This window comes from Frieseomelitta varia, unplaced genomic scaffold (genome assembly GCF_011392965.1).
Source record: "Frieseomelitta varia isolate USP_RPSP 00005682 unplaced genomic scaffold, Fvar_1.2 scaffold_146, whole genome shotgun sequence".
NCBI lineage: Eukaryota > Metazoa > Arthropoda > Insecta > Hymenoptera > Apidae > Frieseomelitta > Frieseomelitta varia.
Window position 1 is genome coordinate 787,110 of NW_025109150.1, and position 12,860 is coordinate 799,969.

A 12,860-nucleotide genomic window follows, 5' to 3' on the forward strand; every position below is an offset into this window, starting at 1 on the left:
TTCGAATATAGCTTCAACAAATCAAATTCCCTTCCATTGAAAGCCAAACACAGAATCAAAATTTCAGTGACGTAGAAATTGTCTTGATCAACAAATTATGAAATCAAGATTATGTTGCGCAATTAAACTAATATTACTATAATGAAATTTTACGAGTCAAAAGCTATAAAGCTTTTAGCTAACACTAATAAGTTCTGTTAAAATTAACAAATGTAGTAATAAATCAAATACTAACTATAAAAATAAAACTGAATGTTACAAGTTACAAATCATCTGATCATTTTGCTTCACCTAATATTGCAAAACTACAAAAGAAAAGTTTATAACTTACAATTTGTAACGTGTGACATTCAAGCAATTTCCATGAAGGTCAATATAAAAAAAAGATCTACGTGTTGTTATCGAATCATTAATAATCTTATCGTATCTATAATTGTGAATAGTTACATATCTTATGTGATATATGATAACTGATTTCAATTATCATGGAAATGATTATTCAATCTAAATCTTATGTTTGTACAAGATAACGATTGAAAATAATTAAAAATCACGAATTACTCTAATGTTAGTTTTCATAACGTTCTAATTTAAACTCAAAAAAGGAATTTAAAATAAGACAGTTTGCATTCTGAAAAAACCCTGAAAAATTTTACAATCTACACTTATATATATGAAACCAAATAATTTAATTACCAAGATACTTATATTTTTCAGATCCATTTCATTCTTCAATAAATATATTGATATTAGATAATAAAACCTGTTCTTAAACTAGAACATGATAACAAAAAAAAGATTCTTTACATAGACATACAATACATTTATTGATTTTAACAAGTTCGGTAGATTTGTGTAATACTAGATCTTGCCGCTCTAGATCGTAGAGGGCATAACAAAACCTCTGATTTTTTGCACGATCGGTATTTCAGTACGTGAAACATAAAGTCCCGTAAGATGATAGGTCTATCCTATATCTTGTTTGTGGTATAGCATATGACGTATGCATTGCTCCTTGATGAGAAATTGATCGAACAATTAGCCGATCTTAAGGATGGTCGAGCAAGCGATTAAACTAGTGTGGAGCCATAGTTATGATCGATCGGTATAAATCGACACGGATATATAAGGAATCTATCGTAATGTATTCGTGCCGATCGATTTTTATCAACAGCGTTTTAATACAGTGCGTTACAGAAGAAGAAACGCGATACGTAAAGGTAAAAGAAAAATTATCGGACTGATCACGTCCAACAACGAATATGCGCACCGCGATAGAGGAAAAATGGTGAAAAATATTTCTATTGGTAAATTTTTCTATTAATAATAAAAACAAAACAAAAGGAAATTAAACATTATCAATATAGTTATCGTTAATTTCTTTGTTTACATATTCATAATAATAATTATCTACTATGTGTTGCCATATTTGTTGGGTATATTAGCTGTCTCGTATAACGGTACTAAAGTAACGTCACGGGCGATTTAATTTAGACTTCTCAATTTACTTAAAATTTTATCAAAGTTCATGTTATTTAAAAATTATTTATAATTCGTCAGATAATTCTAAATTTTGGCAACGATTACAGACATATAAAAATTGCATTCCTTACTTGACGTCATTTTAGCGAATCTTCTAAAATCTACAAAATTTAATAAATATAAGCAACCTAATATAAGTTATTTTTTTAAATCATGTAGAAATGAAATTTACTAGTCAGTAATAGTGACTTTATTTATATTATATAAATAATTTTATTTTTTCTTCATGACACATTTCGAAAATTATATGTAGTATTGACTTTTTATTTAATGATTCAGGCGCAAGCGGGTCATAGGATATCTACGAGAGACATCTCTTTTTGAGATGCCTTTAAATATAAAAATGAATAAATGGGCTCCAAAATTGACAATCATCTTTCAGCTGACTATTTGGAGTACAATTGGAATTATACTTCTACAAAAAGGTGTAATTTCTCTATGTGAAAAGACGAAAGCACAAAATGACACAATTAACATGCAGGTTCGACATTCTAATCGATTATAAAAATACTTTACGTGAAATAATTGGATTATTAATGCGAACTGATTTGAGAAATATCACCATTATAAATAAACAATTCCTATTTTTCATTGAAGTAACAATATTTATTTTTAGCTGATACTTAAGTTTAATGATCAATCGCATTTTCAGTGACAAAAATTATTATACATAAAATTATATTATATGGACGATGTACACAGTTTGATATCTAATTACTTTAGAAATTAATTCTTAGTATATTTCCTAAAATTCTATACATACTGAAGAAAACGAACTGAGAAAACATTCGAGAATACTATTTTCACAGGAAAATTTCTCGAGATGGAACAAAGCTGAATTGTTTCGAGAATCAAATATCACAGGAAATCATTTTAAAATTATGAAATTTCAAATTGGAGCTCGGCCAGAAGATACCGCTATTGATCATACTGGCGATACTACATCCAATGGACAGTTATCGCGCGAATTATATACTTCTTCTTATGGAACAAATAACATCGGCAGCGCCATATCTGAACCCAACTCAATGATTAAAAAACGAACAACGATCTATCGTAAACATGATGCTAAAGGTGTACGTTCGATTCAAACTTCGACAGTTTATTCAGGCAACAGAAATGAAGTAGAGCAAGTAAATCACAAAATGAACGTTATTATTCCACTCACTTCCAATGAGAATCCTTACGAAACCAAAAACATTCTAATAAATAATAGCGTTATTAACCAAATAGACTTTGGTACTACTAATTTGATCAGGTTGACTGAAAGAAATTTTTTCGAACATGAACATAATGAAAATATTGAAAAGGATAAGAATGAAAAATCGCGACGTCGTCCGGTAAATCGAGTTGGGACGGCTATTGCCATAACCATGCTTGCAATCGGCGTCGTCATGTTACTTATAGGACCACTTATAGTCATTATTCGTACTTTTAATAATAGAAGGCGAACCAGAGAAATGTTAAAATCAAGATGTTACAATGATCGACCACCAACTTACGAAGAAGCGACATTGATGGATGAAACACCGAGATATTCAACTCTTCAACTAGATGCAACCAGTGATTCTTTTTCTCCTTAATCTCTTTCATCCATTATTTACCCCTTTCTTTTCGAATTTCATTCTTGATATATTATGCATTTTATCGATTCCATCTATATTTCTCGTTTATATTTTTATCTCACGAAGTAGTAAAAATTTCTGATGAAATAAGTTTATCTTGTAATTTGTACTTAATTAAAGACTATATATATATATACACATACATTCATACATATGTATATATATATACACATATTTATGCATATATATGCATGTATAACAATTTTTAATATATACATGTAATATTATTTTTTCCTTTTTCCCATAGTATCACATTTTCTTTCATTTCAGTCAATAATTATTAATTAATTACATTTGTTTTGAAAATATTAATATCTAACATTTTTCGTAAAACATACAAATGTGTAAATAGATTAAAGATGGAACAAAATAATACGTGACGGAACGGAACGGAGTGAAACGAGACGAGACAGAAAATTACTTGTAAATATGGCAGAACGGAACGAAATGGAATGAAACGATTTAGTGATTCAAGATGGTACTGGAAAGTACAATGATATGGTAAGCCTCTGATATTTATTTATTGCAAGCTTATAAGAGGCATTATACTTTTTAGTTTGTTGATTTATCTTTCTAATTTTCATTGAATTTCACATCAAACCACTTTTATGCTTTTTGACGATAATTATATTGATAATTTGTAAACGTAACGTGAGTGACAGTGCAAAGTTGAAATACTTCATGATATACTCACGATTAATTTTTTTGTTTTTGAATTAAATTTATTGAGCATGAAATTTAATTTAAAACATAATTGCAAATAACATAATTTAATTACAAATATGATGAATGGTAAATAACTAGCAATACAAATACTTCCATTTTTGTTAGTCAAGTATAGGTTATGCGACTAACAAAGTTAAGATAGTTTAATATATATCTGTTTATGATGTATTTATCGTTTCGTTCACACATATTTATAGTGTCGACAACAGCGATTATATGAGAAATGGAGATTTTTTACCAACACGACTGCAAGCACAACAGGATGCTGTTAATTTAGTTTGTCACTCAAAAACTCGCTCGAATCCTGAAAACAATGTTGGCTTGATAACGCTAGCTAAGTATGTCAATACTTGGTATATTCTGTATGTCAGTTATGGAAAATATTTATTACTTTTTCATTTGATCTTTATTTTTCTAAACAGTGTTGAAGTGTTAGCTACGCTTACTAGTGATGTGGGTAGAATTTTATCAAAACTTCATCAAGTCCAACCAAATGGTAATTTAAGTTTAATAACAGGAATACGAATTGCACATGTGAGTATATTGTCTATCTTTGTGTTGTGTTATATATAAAATTTATAATTATATCTATGAATAACAATAAATTAACAGTTGGCATTGAAACATCGTCAAGGCAAAAATCACAAAATGCGTATTGTTGCCTTCATTGGTAGTCCCATAGAAATTGATGAGAAAGAACTTGTGAAATTAGCGAAAAGATTAAAAAAAGAAAAAGTTAATGTGGATGTGATTAGTTTTGGTGAAGAAAGCATTAATAATGAAGTGCTGACAGCCTTTATCAATGCTCTTAATGGAAAGGATGGAACAGGCAGCCATTTGGTCACAGTTCCACCTGGACCACATTTGTCTGATGCATTGATTTCTTCTCCTATAATTCAAGGAGAAGATGGAATGGGTGGCACAGGTATGGGAGGATCTGCTTATGAATTTGGTGTTGATCCAAATGAAGATCCAGAATTGGCATTGGTTTGTATTTTGTCACTATTATTTTCAGTAATGCTTCTACCATTTGTTTTATTTATAATTTTTATTATGTATGCATAGGCATTACGTGTATCAATGGAAGAACAACGGCAGCGTCAAGAGGATGAAGCGCGACGTGCACAAACTAATGAAGCAGCTACGAATGAACCATCGGAGACAATTAGAGAAGTACATAACGAAGAGGCAATGTTAAAGCGTGCTCTTGCTATGTCACTTGAGGGTGCGGAAACTTCGTCTTCAACTGCTGACAATACTACTCCTGCTAATATAAATGCACCAGATTTTGCACGTATGACCGAGGAGGAACAAATTGCTTTTGCTATGCAAATGTCTATGCAAGATCAACGTACGAGAATTCAAATATAATTATATATCTGTATATATATATATACTTACATGTGTGTACACATATATTATTTTGTTTTACAGAAGAACTTGAATCTCTGAAAGAAGAAGCAATGGAAGTCGAAGAGGATTATGCCGCTGTTATGTCTGATCCAGCATTTCTGCAATCAGTTTTGGAAAATTTACCGGGTGTTGATCCTCATTCGGAAGCCGTCCGTCAAGCTGTTGGATCTCTTCAACAAAACAAGGATAAAGACAAAGAGAAGGAGAAAGAGAAAGAGAAAGAGAAAGATAAAGAAAAGGACAAGGATAAAAAATAAAATTATGCTCATTAAATATTAAACCCTTTATATTAATCACTGTACGAATGTGAATATCTATATACCAAATATAAGTTTCGGATTTTCCAAAACTTTATTTAATATTTTTCATATGTATTACGTGTTTTTACAACTTCTTTCATTTTTTTTATATGATATCAAGCCTTTAATTTTCCTTTCTATGCATATCTTTTCTTTATTTTATTTTTCTTTTCTATGTCACCAAAAAATTTTAAAACTGCTGAAAAAAGGCAAAGGAACTTCAAAATGGCGCCACGTAGAAAAAGTGTTGGTTTGCTGCGCGCTCCATTAACTGATAGTTTAGACAAGGAAAATAGTTATTTGCGTTCGTTGAGTGATTTTCAAGCACGCGTTCGAAGGCGAGAAAGTATTCGAAATTATAAAAATATAGCTGTGAGTAAATAATTAATATTTGATCTGCAGAATTATATTATTTACTATATGTTTCTTTTAATCTTTTCCTATTTTATCAAGATTTTTATTATTATTAAAAGGTAAAAATTGCTCTTGTTTATCTTGTTTTGAAAAAAATTATTTTTAAATATTCAAAAATTTTCAATTATCGTTAAAAAAGTATAGGTTATGTTTGACATTTGAAAAAACCGTTATAGAAGTATGTATGTACATGTATATTTTAATCTGAATTAGAATGAAATATATATGTATTTAATTTTCTACATAGCAAGTTTGAAGTTTTATTTAAATATCTAATTATAATATTTTTAATAAATATAACTTGTTTGGTGATATAAAGTATTTACTTTTTTTATTTTTGAAGATATTCAAAATAAATACAAACAATCAATATAAACATTCAATATTTGTATATTTGTACTGTTAATAAAAAGGATCTTGTGGTTTTAAAATTCTAAGTTTTAACAATTTGTATCACATCAAATAGCTGCACATGTATTTCAATTTCAGAACAATATTTCGAAATAAAGATAAATTATTATATATTACGAATTAAAGCACGTCAAAAAATTTAGTACATTTCTTGTAAAATTAGTTTGTATACATAGCAGAATTACAAATTTTTCCTATTTTATTTGTGTTCTTTTCACAAGGAATAATGATTTTAGCAAAATGTATTTTCTTTTAGGAATATGATTTGGATCAAAAAATTGAATTGGAAACTAAAATAAAAGAAGGCTCCTCCAGACTGTTGGCTGCTGCGCGACATCCTGCACAAAGTTTAGAAGCAGCACGTACTTTGTTTACTTCTAACAAACGGATGTCCGTCTATATGACTGAGTTAGAACATCGAAGAAGAGATGCATTGTTGAAAACAAGGTATCAATTATATTAATGTATTCCACCGAGACACGGATAATACTATTTAATATTGTATGTTTCAGTAATTCAGATAACAGAGGGAAATTATCCATTTCGGATCTTAGATTTCCTTTGATGTGGAGAGACTCTGATCATTTTAAAAATCGTGGAGATTATCGAAGATTCGCTATTTTTTGTATTGTTCGAGTTGGTACTGAAATTCAGGATACAAGTTTACTTTTCCCAATCGATAGAAAACAAACGGATATTAGTTTTCCAGACGTTTTATTATTCAATAATGTACCAGCTGAATTTGAATTATCTTTAGAAGTTTACAGTCATATTTTGCAAGAAGATCTCAGTATTGCTAGCACTCCAAGAAAAATTAGACGAACTATTCATTCGTCAATTTCAAAAACAGTAGGTCGAAAGTTTGTTGCAGCTCTACGAAATGAATATGAATCTAATAAAATACCACAGTTTGAGTTGATGGCCTACGCAAAAATGACTCTTGACGATACCGATGAGAACATACGTTCACATGATTTAACATTACATAATTTTGGTAACAAAGGTAACGCATTGCCGCTATTTGGACACTTTTGTTGTCGTTTAGCTGTTCAACCATATTACATCGATAAAGAAGTTTGTGCTGGATTCGCAATTATAAATAGTCGACGATGCTACATGCGATTGCGAGGTTTCCAAATTGAAATTTGGAAGTCGAAGAAATGTTCAGAAAAATTTAAAAAACCAATGCATGCGATTTGTGTAAACAAGGTGAAATGAAACTACGAAATATATTTTTTTAAATTTTTTACCAACATTAAATATCACTGTGGCTTTATATTTCAGAAAACCACGGTCCGCCGATCAAAATCAATAAAAAATCAATTATGTATAATCAATAATATAAATGACAACGAAGTGCGTGATATTATAGAATTCCATTCAAACGAAGATGTTCAAAAATGGTTCGACACATTGGCAACATGTATTAAAGAACATGCAAGATGGAAACATGCAGCAATAAAACTTCAACAAATTCCATATTCTGAGTATTCGAATGAAAATGCAAATATAATAAATATTTTTGATGAGAAAAACAAACGTCAACGATCTCTTTATGATGAAACTTCATTAATAGATAATATTTGTAGAGAAGCAAATATAGTTTGCCCAAATATATAACTTGAAATATATTAATATTTACTAAATACTAAAAATTTTAATTAGTATGTAAGCTGTGAATATTTTAATAAAAAATAAACATTACAAAAAATTTTATACGATTATAATTATAAAAATACATAATATGAAAATGAAATCTTATTTTTAGAATCAACTTACACACATACTTCTTCAAAAACAAATGTTTTGAAAGAATTGTCTAAATTTACTTTTAGGTATTGTAATAATGCACCAATAGTGGCACACAATCATTAATTTCATTAAAATTTTATATTTATATTATATTTCTCTAATACTTATCACAAGTGAATTTAGTAAAATTATTCATAACATTGTTGTTAGCTTTTAAAAATAAAACATAATTTTAAAACATTTCTAGTAATGATTTATAAGATTTTCAAGTTACACTTCCTAGATGAAATAAAAAATACAGTTGAATAAATTATAATAGTTGACTAATATACCATAGTCTACATGATTACTATTGAACAAATAATATATAATAATTATTCATCAGTTTTTGGTTTTTTTGTGAGTGTCAACGAAAGTCCACTAAGCATAGCTAAGATAGTGAAACTCTGTGCTGCAACTCGACCACGCATCATATATTGAGCCATTAGAGAATTTCCCTTGAATGTGCAGTACAAACCATAGCAAAGAGCAGAACACGTTGCCATTACACCTGAAATAAAGAAAAAATTCTAAAAAAGCATGTTTTCTACACTAATGTTAAATTCATAAACTAAATACTGAAATAGCAAATGTTTCAATACTAACCTATAGGTATCAAAGGATTTTGTTTCAATTTTTTTATTATACGCGATCCTTCAATATTATTATTAACATTCAAGTCAGAACGTACGTTGTCAATCCATTCTAATTTTTCTACCGTTTCCGGATCCTTTGTTGAGCCTATCAACATTGTTTCTTGTATGAAAAGATATAAAGAATTAATTTAACACTTGGAGGGGCGACGAACGTCGCGATTAAACTGTGTTCATGTACTGAACAGAAGAGAGTTAAATTGATCACGACAGTATGTATTTTAAGTAATTGGCAAATTTTATTATATGTTATACATGTTTATATATTGTTTTAAGCAATACAACTTTGTAACCTGTTCATACATACATAGTATAATTTTCTAATGTGGTAGATATTGGGCGAGTTCATAAGATGCGCGTTCAAGACAAATTAGGTAGGCGTGTGCAATTACTTAGAATCCCCTCCATCAATATGTTGTCTCTAGCTGTTATAACGTTTTACAACTTTTTCTCTATTCTTTTTGTTTGACTGTTGAATTTATTTAAATAACAAAAGTTGATATACGAAACAAAATATGAATGTACGAGATGTTGTAGAAGAATTAACACAAATTAGCATAGAAATACGTCAAAATCTGGAACCATCAGTTGACAAAAATAAGGAATTGGTATTACGACACATCAAAGCGTTTTCAAAGAAAGAAACGCGGATCGTCGATTTTCAACCAGGTTATTGATATGCCTATTTTATTAGTTGATATTCTACGAAATTAATTCTGGCAATTATATGTACACATTATTCAAATATTAACAGAGGTTGCATTGTTAAATTACGCAAGCAAGTAATTCTGTGTTTTGTACATTAGATTCTTTTATTAGTTTTACTAATTTGAATAAAATATATTTTATTTAGTTTGATATTTAATTTATCTTTAATGTGATGTGACTTTGGTTTTCGTTAGGTAAATATCATACCTATACGTGATAGCATTTATGTTATACAATCAAATGTTCAAGAAATCTGGTAAACAAAATATGAAGGCTGTTAGGGAGATAGATACAGCAAGCTCAAGTCAAACATTGTATTCAAATGATAAAGAAAATATTTTACTTACGGAAGAAGAGATACGCGAATATTTTCAGCTCATAGAATACGAAAAAACGCTTGATCAAGAATTGTCCAATTTAAAGAATGAAGAGGCAGAATTTCGTTCAACTCAAGAAACTATGAACTTATTACATAAATATAATGATATTAAAGATGTAACTCAAATGGTTTTAGGAGCAATAGCTGTAGCAACTAATACTACAATCAAGAATCTGTATAAACAATATAATTTATCACTGGAAGATTAAAAATTCATAGTTATTTTCTTATATGTCATATATATGCCTTTTTATCATTTCAATCCTTAAAATTTAACATTTATCACCTGTCATATTAATTTTGTATATAATAATTTAATAAAATTTTAAAACCAATCTCTTAATTAGGTTTGGAATGGTTCAACGTTACAGAAGGATTATCTTTATATCAACATCTCAATGGAAAAATAATTATTTTGGATTTTTTTACATATTGTTGCATCAACTGTATGCACATTTTACCAGATTTGGATGCTCTCGAAAAACGATTTTCAATTAAGGATGGCCTTGTTGTTGTTAGTACATTCACATTGTTGTTGTTAATAGTATACATTGTAAAATATGCAACAATCAACTACAATCAGTTGCAAAAGTCTACTTCTACTAGTAATATTACTATGTTTCTTTAGGTTGGAGTACATAGTGCAAAATTTTCAAATGAACGAGATTCAAAGAGATTGTTGTCAGCAGTACAGAGATATAACATAAAGCATCCAGTTGTAAATGACAAGACAATGTCAGTATGGCGCAATTTAGGAATCTGCTGTTGGCCAACATTGGTGATGTTAGGTAATGATCATATAGATATGATTTAATTACTGAATCCAACAATTGTTCTTAAGAAAGTAAATAAATGACTTATTCATCTTATTAGGACCCACTGGTGAATTACTTGCAGTTTTTGTAGGAGAAGGACACAGAAATGAACTGATTCTATATGTAGATGTAGCATTAACTTACTTTAAATCATTGAATAAAATACTTCAAAATGATATTCCTTTGCAACTGGCACGGCATTTATTGCCTATTGGGAATGAAAATCTTTTGTTTCCAAGTAAGTTGGAAATCGTTCACAATGAGCAAGGAGAAAGTCTAGTTATTGCCGATACAGGCAACAATAGAATTTTAGTAACGGACACTGTAGGCAATGTGCAACATGTTATTGGTGGTTCTAATCGGGGTTTCAGAGATGGAGATTTTGAAAGTGCCAAGTTTAATGCACCTCAGGGAGTATGTATATTAGATAGATCAATTTATGTAGCTGACAATGAGAATCATGCAATTAGAAAGGTAATAATTTAAACTATAATGTGTAAAGTGATCTCACTTTTTGAAATAATATGCGCATAAAATTTATTTTCAGATAGATCTAATAAAAGGAATAGTAACCACTGTTGCTGGTACAGGGATTCAAGGTCATGATTATGTCGGGGGTAAAATTGGTAAAGATCAAGTTTTATCTTCACCATGGGATTTGGCTGTTTATAAATATGAACATGATAAAAATATTATACCTGTATTGTTGATTGCAATGGCCGGTACACATCAGATTTGGGTACTTTTTTTAGAAGATACCATTTGGTGGAAAAATAGGTAACATCGAAATTACTTTAATGTACATGGAAGTTTACTTTTTATCAACGAGAATCATGTATTTTGTTCTAAAATCTGTTGTAGAAAATACAAAGCAGGTACTTGTATTGCTATAGTGGGAAGTGGCAGAGAAGAAAATCGCAATAACACGTATCCTTATGCGGCTGGTTTAGCACAACCATCTGGTTTAACTGTTGCTGAAGAACAAAAGATTGTATATTTTGTCGACAGTGAAAGTAGTGCTATTAGGAGCATAGATTTACAAAATGGACAAGTTTCTGTTGTTTGTGGTGCAAATAGAAATCCAACAGTGAGTTTGAATAGAAATGACTTAATTTGAATGACTTTCTGCATCAAAGTTATATATTTGTTTATATACAAATATATCACAGGATCTACATGATTATGGAGATATTGACGGTGCAAAGTATCAGGCAAAACTGCAGCATCCTTTGGGTATAGTGTGGCACCCAAAAGAAAATATTGTTTACATAACTGATACTTATAATCATAAAATCAAAATGATTGATGTAACTACTCAATATTGTAAAACCGTATATGGTGATGGAAAACCAAATGAGAAATTTTCAGTATGTTTTTTTTTTAAATTGTATTATTAACTTCATATATTTATGAATTCTTTATAATTTACAGTTTGATGAACCTAGTGGTATTGCTATCAGTTCAGAAAAAGATCTCCTGTATGTAGCCGACACTAATCATCATGTTGTGAAAGTTATCGATACGAAAAAGGAAAATATTACTACGGTAAATTAGCGTGCGTTTTATGGTACAGATATTGACAGTAAAATTGAATAAATAAGTTAATTGTTTCTTCATTGTTATATTTCAGTTACCGATAAATATTTTAACGCTTGAAACTGACAATAACTACAAGAATGTTCATTTTTTTGATACTATTATCAGCGAAAAAGGCAGTAAATTGAACATTTTGTTCAATGTAACTTTTGCTGAATCTGATTTAAAATTGAATTTAGATGCACCACAAAAATGGTCTGTGAGTTTGTCGACAAATAGCTCTGGATGGGTAGCTACGGAAAATAATGGAGAACTTTCGGATCCGATATTGATAACATTTTCCGAAGGAAATGAAACACACGAGGTGCGCGTAATTTTAGATATTGTTGCTTGCAAAACTACCGAATGTATATCAAAAAAAGTGTTAGTGGTGTACCGTGTACATCAAAAATCAAATGCTTCTAATATTGTAACAGAAAAAAAAGAGATTATTGTTAAATAATAAGTACATTTTTATTGTGATTCCATTTTTTATTCTTTATTGAATA

General features: G+C 29.4%; 6 protein-coding genes across 9 annotated transcripts; 5 read left to right on the top strand and 1 right to left on the bottom strand.

The window, feature by feature from the left end:
• Nucleotides 1-971: 971 nt before the first annotated feature.
• Nucleotides 972-3,380, top strand: LOC122533871. Of its 3 annotated transcripts, none has more exons than XM_043664006.1 (3): nucleotides 972-1,220; nucleotides 1,925-2,023; nucleotides 2,352-3,380. In XM_043664006.1, exons 1-3 carry the CDS (start codon nucleotides 1,095-1,097, stop codon nucleotides 3,123-3,125), a joined length of 999 nt encoding a protein of 332 aa, XP_043519941.1. In that variant the 5' UTR covers nucleotides 972-1,094; the 3' UTR covers nucleotides 3,126-3,380. The 3 variants fall into 3 exon arrangements, with proteins under 3 accessions (XP_043519941.1, XP_043519932.1, XP_043519923.1); XM_043663997.1 differs by having other exon boundaries at nucleotides 977-1,307; nucleotides 1,822-2,023; XM_043663988.1 differs by having other exon boundaries at nucleotides 978-1,220; nucleotides 1,822-2,023.
• Nucleotides 3,381-3,490: 110 nt separating this feature from the next.
• Nucleotides 3,491-5,660, top strand: LOC122533863 (26S proteasome non-ATPase regulatory subunit 4). Its single transcript, XM_043663976.1, has 6 exons — nucleotides 3,491-3,668; nucleotides 4,091-4,231; nucleotides 4,316-4,427; nucleotides 4,506-4,880; nucleotides 4,959-5,244; nucleotides 5,328-5,660. Exons 1-6 carry the CDS (start codon nucleotides 3,643-3,645, stop codon nucleotides 5,561-5,563), a joined length of 1,176 nt encoding a protein of 391 aa, XP_043519911.1. The 5' UTR covers nucleotides 3,491-3,642; the 3' UTR covers nucleotides 5,564-5,660.
• Nucleotides 5,661-5,742: 82 nt separating this feature from the next.
• Nucleotides 5,743-8,419, top strand: LOC122533856 (rhotekin-like). Its single transcript, XM_043663964.1, has 4 exons — nucleotides 5,743-5,977; nucleotides 6,687-6,877; nucleotides 6,943-7,639; nucleotides 7,715-8,419. Exons 1-4 carry the CDS (start codon nucleotides 5,780-5,782, stop codon nucleotides 8,048-8,050), a joined length of 1,422 nt encoding a protein of 473 aa, XP_043519899.1. The 5' UTR covers nucleotides 5,743-5,779; the 3' UTR covers nucleotides 8,051-8,419.
• On the bottom strand, nucleotides 8,413-9,186 carry LOC122533910 (HIG1 domain family member 2A). The gene is made up of 2 exons (XM_043664065.1): nucleotides 8,828-9,186; nucleotides 8,413-8,732 (listed from the first exon to the last, which is right to left on the bottom strand). The coding sequence occupies exons 1-2, from the start codon at nucleotides 8,970-8,972 to the stop codon at nucleotides 8,557-8,559; spliced, it is 321 nt and encodes a 106-aa protein (XP_043520000.1). The 5' UTR covers nucleotides 8,973-9,186; the 3' UTR covers nucleotides 8,413-8,556.
• A 72-nt stretch (nucleotides 9,187-9,258) lies between these two features.
• Nucleotides 9,259-12,837, top strand: LOC122533831 (NHL repeat-containing protein 2). Its single transcript, XM_043663915.1, has 9 exons — nucleotides 9,259-9,543; nucleotides 10,309-10,475; nucleotides 10,590-10,749; nucleotides 10,835-11,250; nucleotides 11,324-11,553; nucleotides 11,638-11,863; nucleotides 11,946-12,143; nucleotides 12,208-12,321; nucleotides 12,407-12,837. Exons 1-9 carry the CDS (start codon nucleotides 9,390-9,392, stop codon nucleotides 12,812-12,814), a joined length of 2,073 nt encoding a protein of 690 aa, XP_043519850.1. The 5' UTR covers nucleotides 9,259-9,389; the 3' UTR covers nucleotides 12,815-12,837.
• Nucleotides 9,411-10,202, top strand: LOC122533899 (DNA repair protein SWI5 homolog). 2 transcript variants are annotated; one of them, XM_043664055.1, is made up of 2 exons: nucleotides 9,411-9,544; nucleotides 9,782-10,202. In XM_043664055.1, exon 2 carries the CDS (start codon nucleotides 9,808-9,810, stop codon nucleotides 10,168-10,170), a length of 363 nt encoding a protein of 120 aa, XP_043519990.1. In that variant the 5' UTR covers nucleotides 9,411-9,544; nucleotides 9,782-9,807; the 3' UTR covers nucleotides 10,171-10,202. The 2 variants fall into 2 exon arrangements, with proteins under 2 accessions (XP_043519990.1, XP_043519981.1); XM_043664046.1 differs by having other exon boundaries at nucleotides 9,540-9,656; nucleotides 9,777-10,202.
• Nucleotides 12,838-12,860: the final 23 nt, after the last annotated feature.

Coding starts and splice junctions, on each gene's coding strand:
- LOC122533871 (XM_043664006.1), top strand. CDS start 1,095: ATGATCGATCGGTATAAATCGACACGGATATATAAGGAATCTATCGTA. Junction 1,221..1,924: donor AAGAAACGCGATACGTAAAG/GTAAAAGAAAAA, acceptor ATCATCTTTCAG/CTGACTATTTGGAGTACAAT. Junction 2,024..2,351: donor ATGACACAATTAACATGCAG/GTTCGACATTCT, acceptor CTATTTTCACAG/GAAAATTTCTCGAGATGGAA.
- LOC122533863 (XM_043663976.1), top strand. CDS start 3,643: ATGGTACTGGAAAGTACAATGATATG. Junction 4,232..4,315: donor GGCTTGATAACGCTAGCTAA/GTATGTCAATAC, acceptor TTTTCTAAACAG/TGTTGAAGTGTTAGCTACGC. Junction 4,428..4,505: donor CAGGAATACGAATTGCACAT/GTGAGTATATTG, acceptor ATAAATTAACAG/TTGGCATTGAAACATCGTCA.
- LOC122533856 (XM_043663964.1), top strand. CDS start 5,780: ATGTCACCAAAAAATTTTAAAACTGCTGAAAAAAGGCAAAGGAACTTC. Junction 6,878..6,942: donor GATGCATTGTTGAAAACAAG/GTATCAATTATA, acceptor TGTATGTTTCAG/TAATTCAGATAACAGAGGGA. Junction 7,640..7,714: donor ATGCGATTTGTGTAAACAAG/GTGAAATGAAAC, acceptor TTTATATTTCAG/AAAACCACGGTCCGCCGATC.
- LOC122533910 (XM_043664065.1), bottom strand. CDS start 8,972: ATGTTGATAGGCTCAACAAAGGATCCGGAAACGGTAGAAAAATTAGAA. Junction 8,733..8,827: donor AAATCCTTTGATACCTATAG/GTTAGTATTGAA, acceptor TCTTTATTTCAG/GTGTAATGGCAACGTGTTCT.
- LOC122533831 (XM_043663915.1), top strand. CDS start 9,390: ATGAATGTACGAGATGTTGTAGAAGAATTAACACAAATTAGCATAGAA. Junction 10,476..10,589: donor TTAAGGATGGCCTTGTTGTT/GTTAGTACATTC, acceptor ATGTTTCTTTAG/GTTGGAGTACATAGTGCAAA. Junction 10,750..10,834: donor GCCAACATTGGTGATGTTAG/GTAATGATCATA, acceptor TCATCTTATTAG/GACCCACTGGTGAATTACTT.
- LOC122533899 (XM_043664055.1), top strand. CDS start 9,808: ATGTTATACAATCAAATGTTCAAGAAATCTGGTAAACAAAATATGAAG.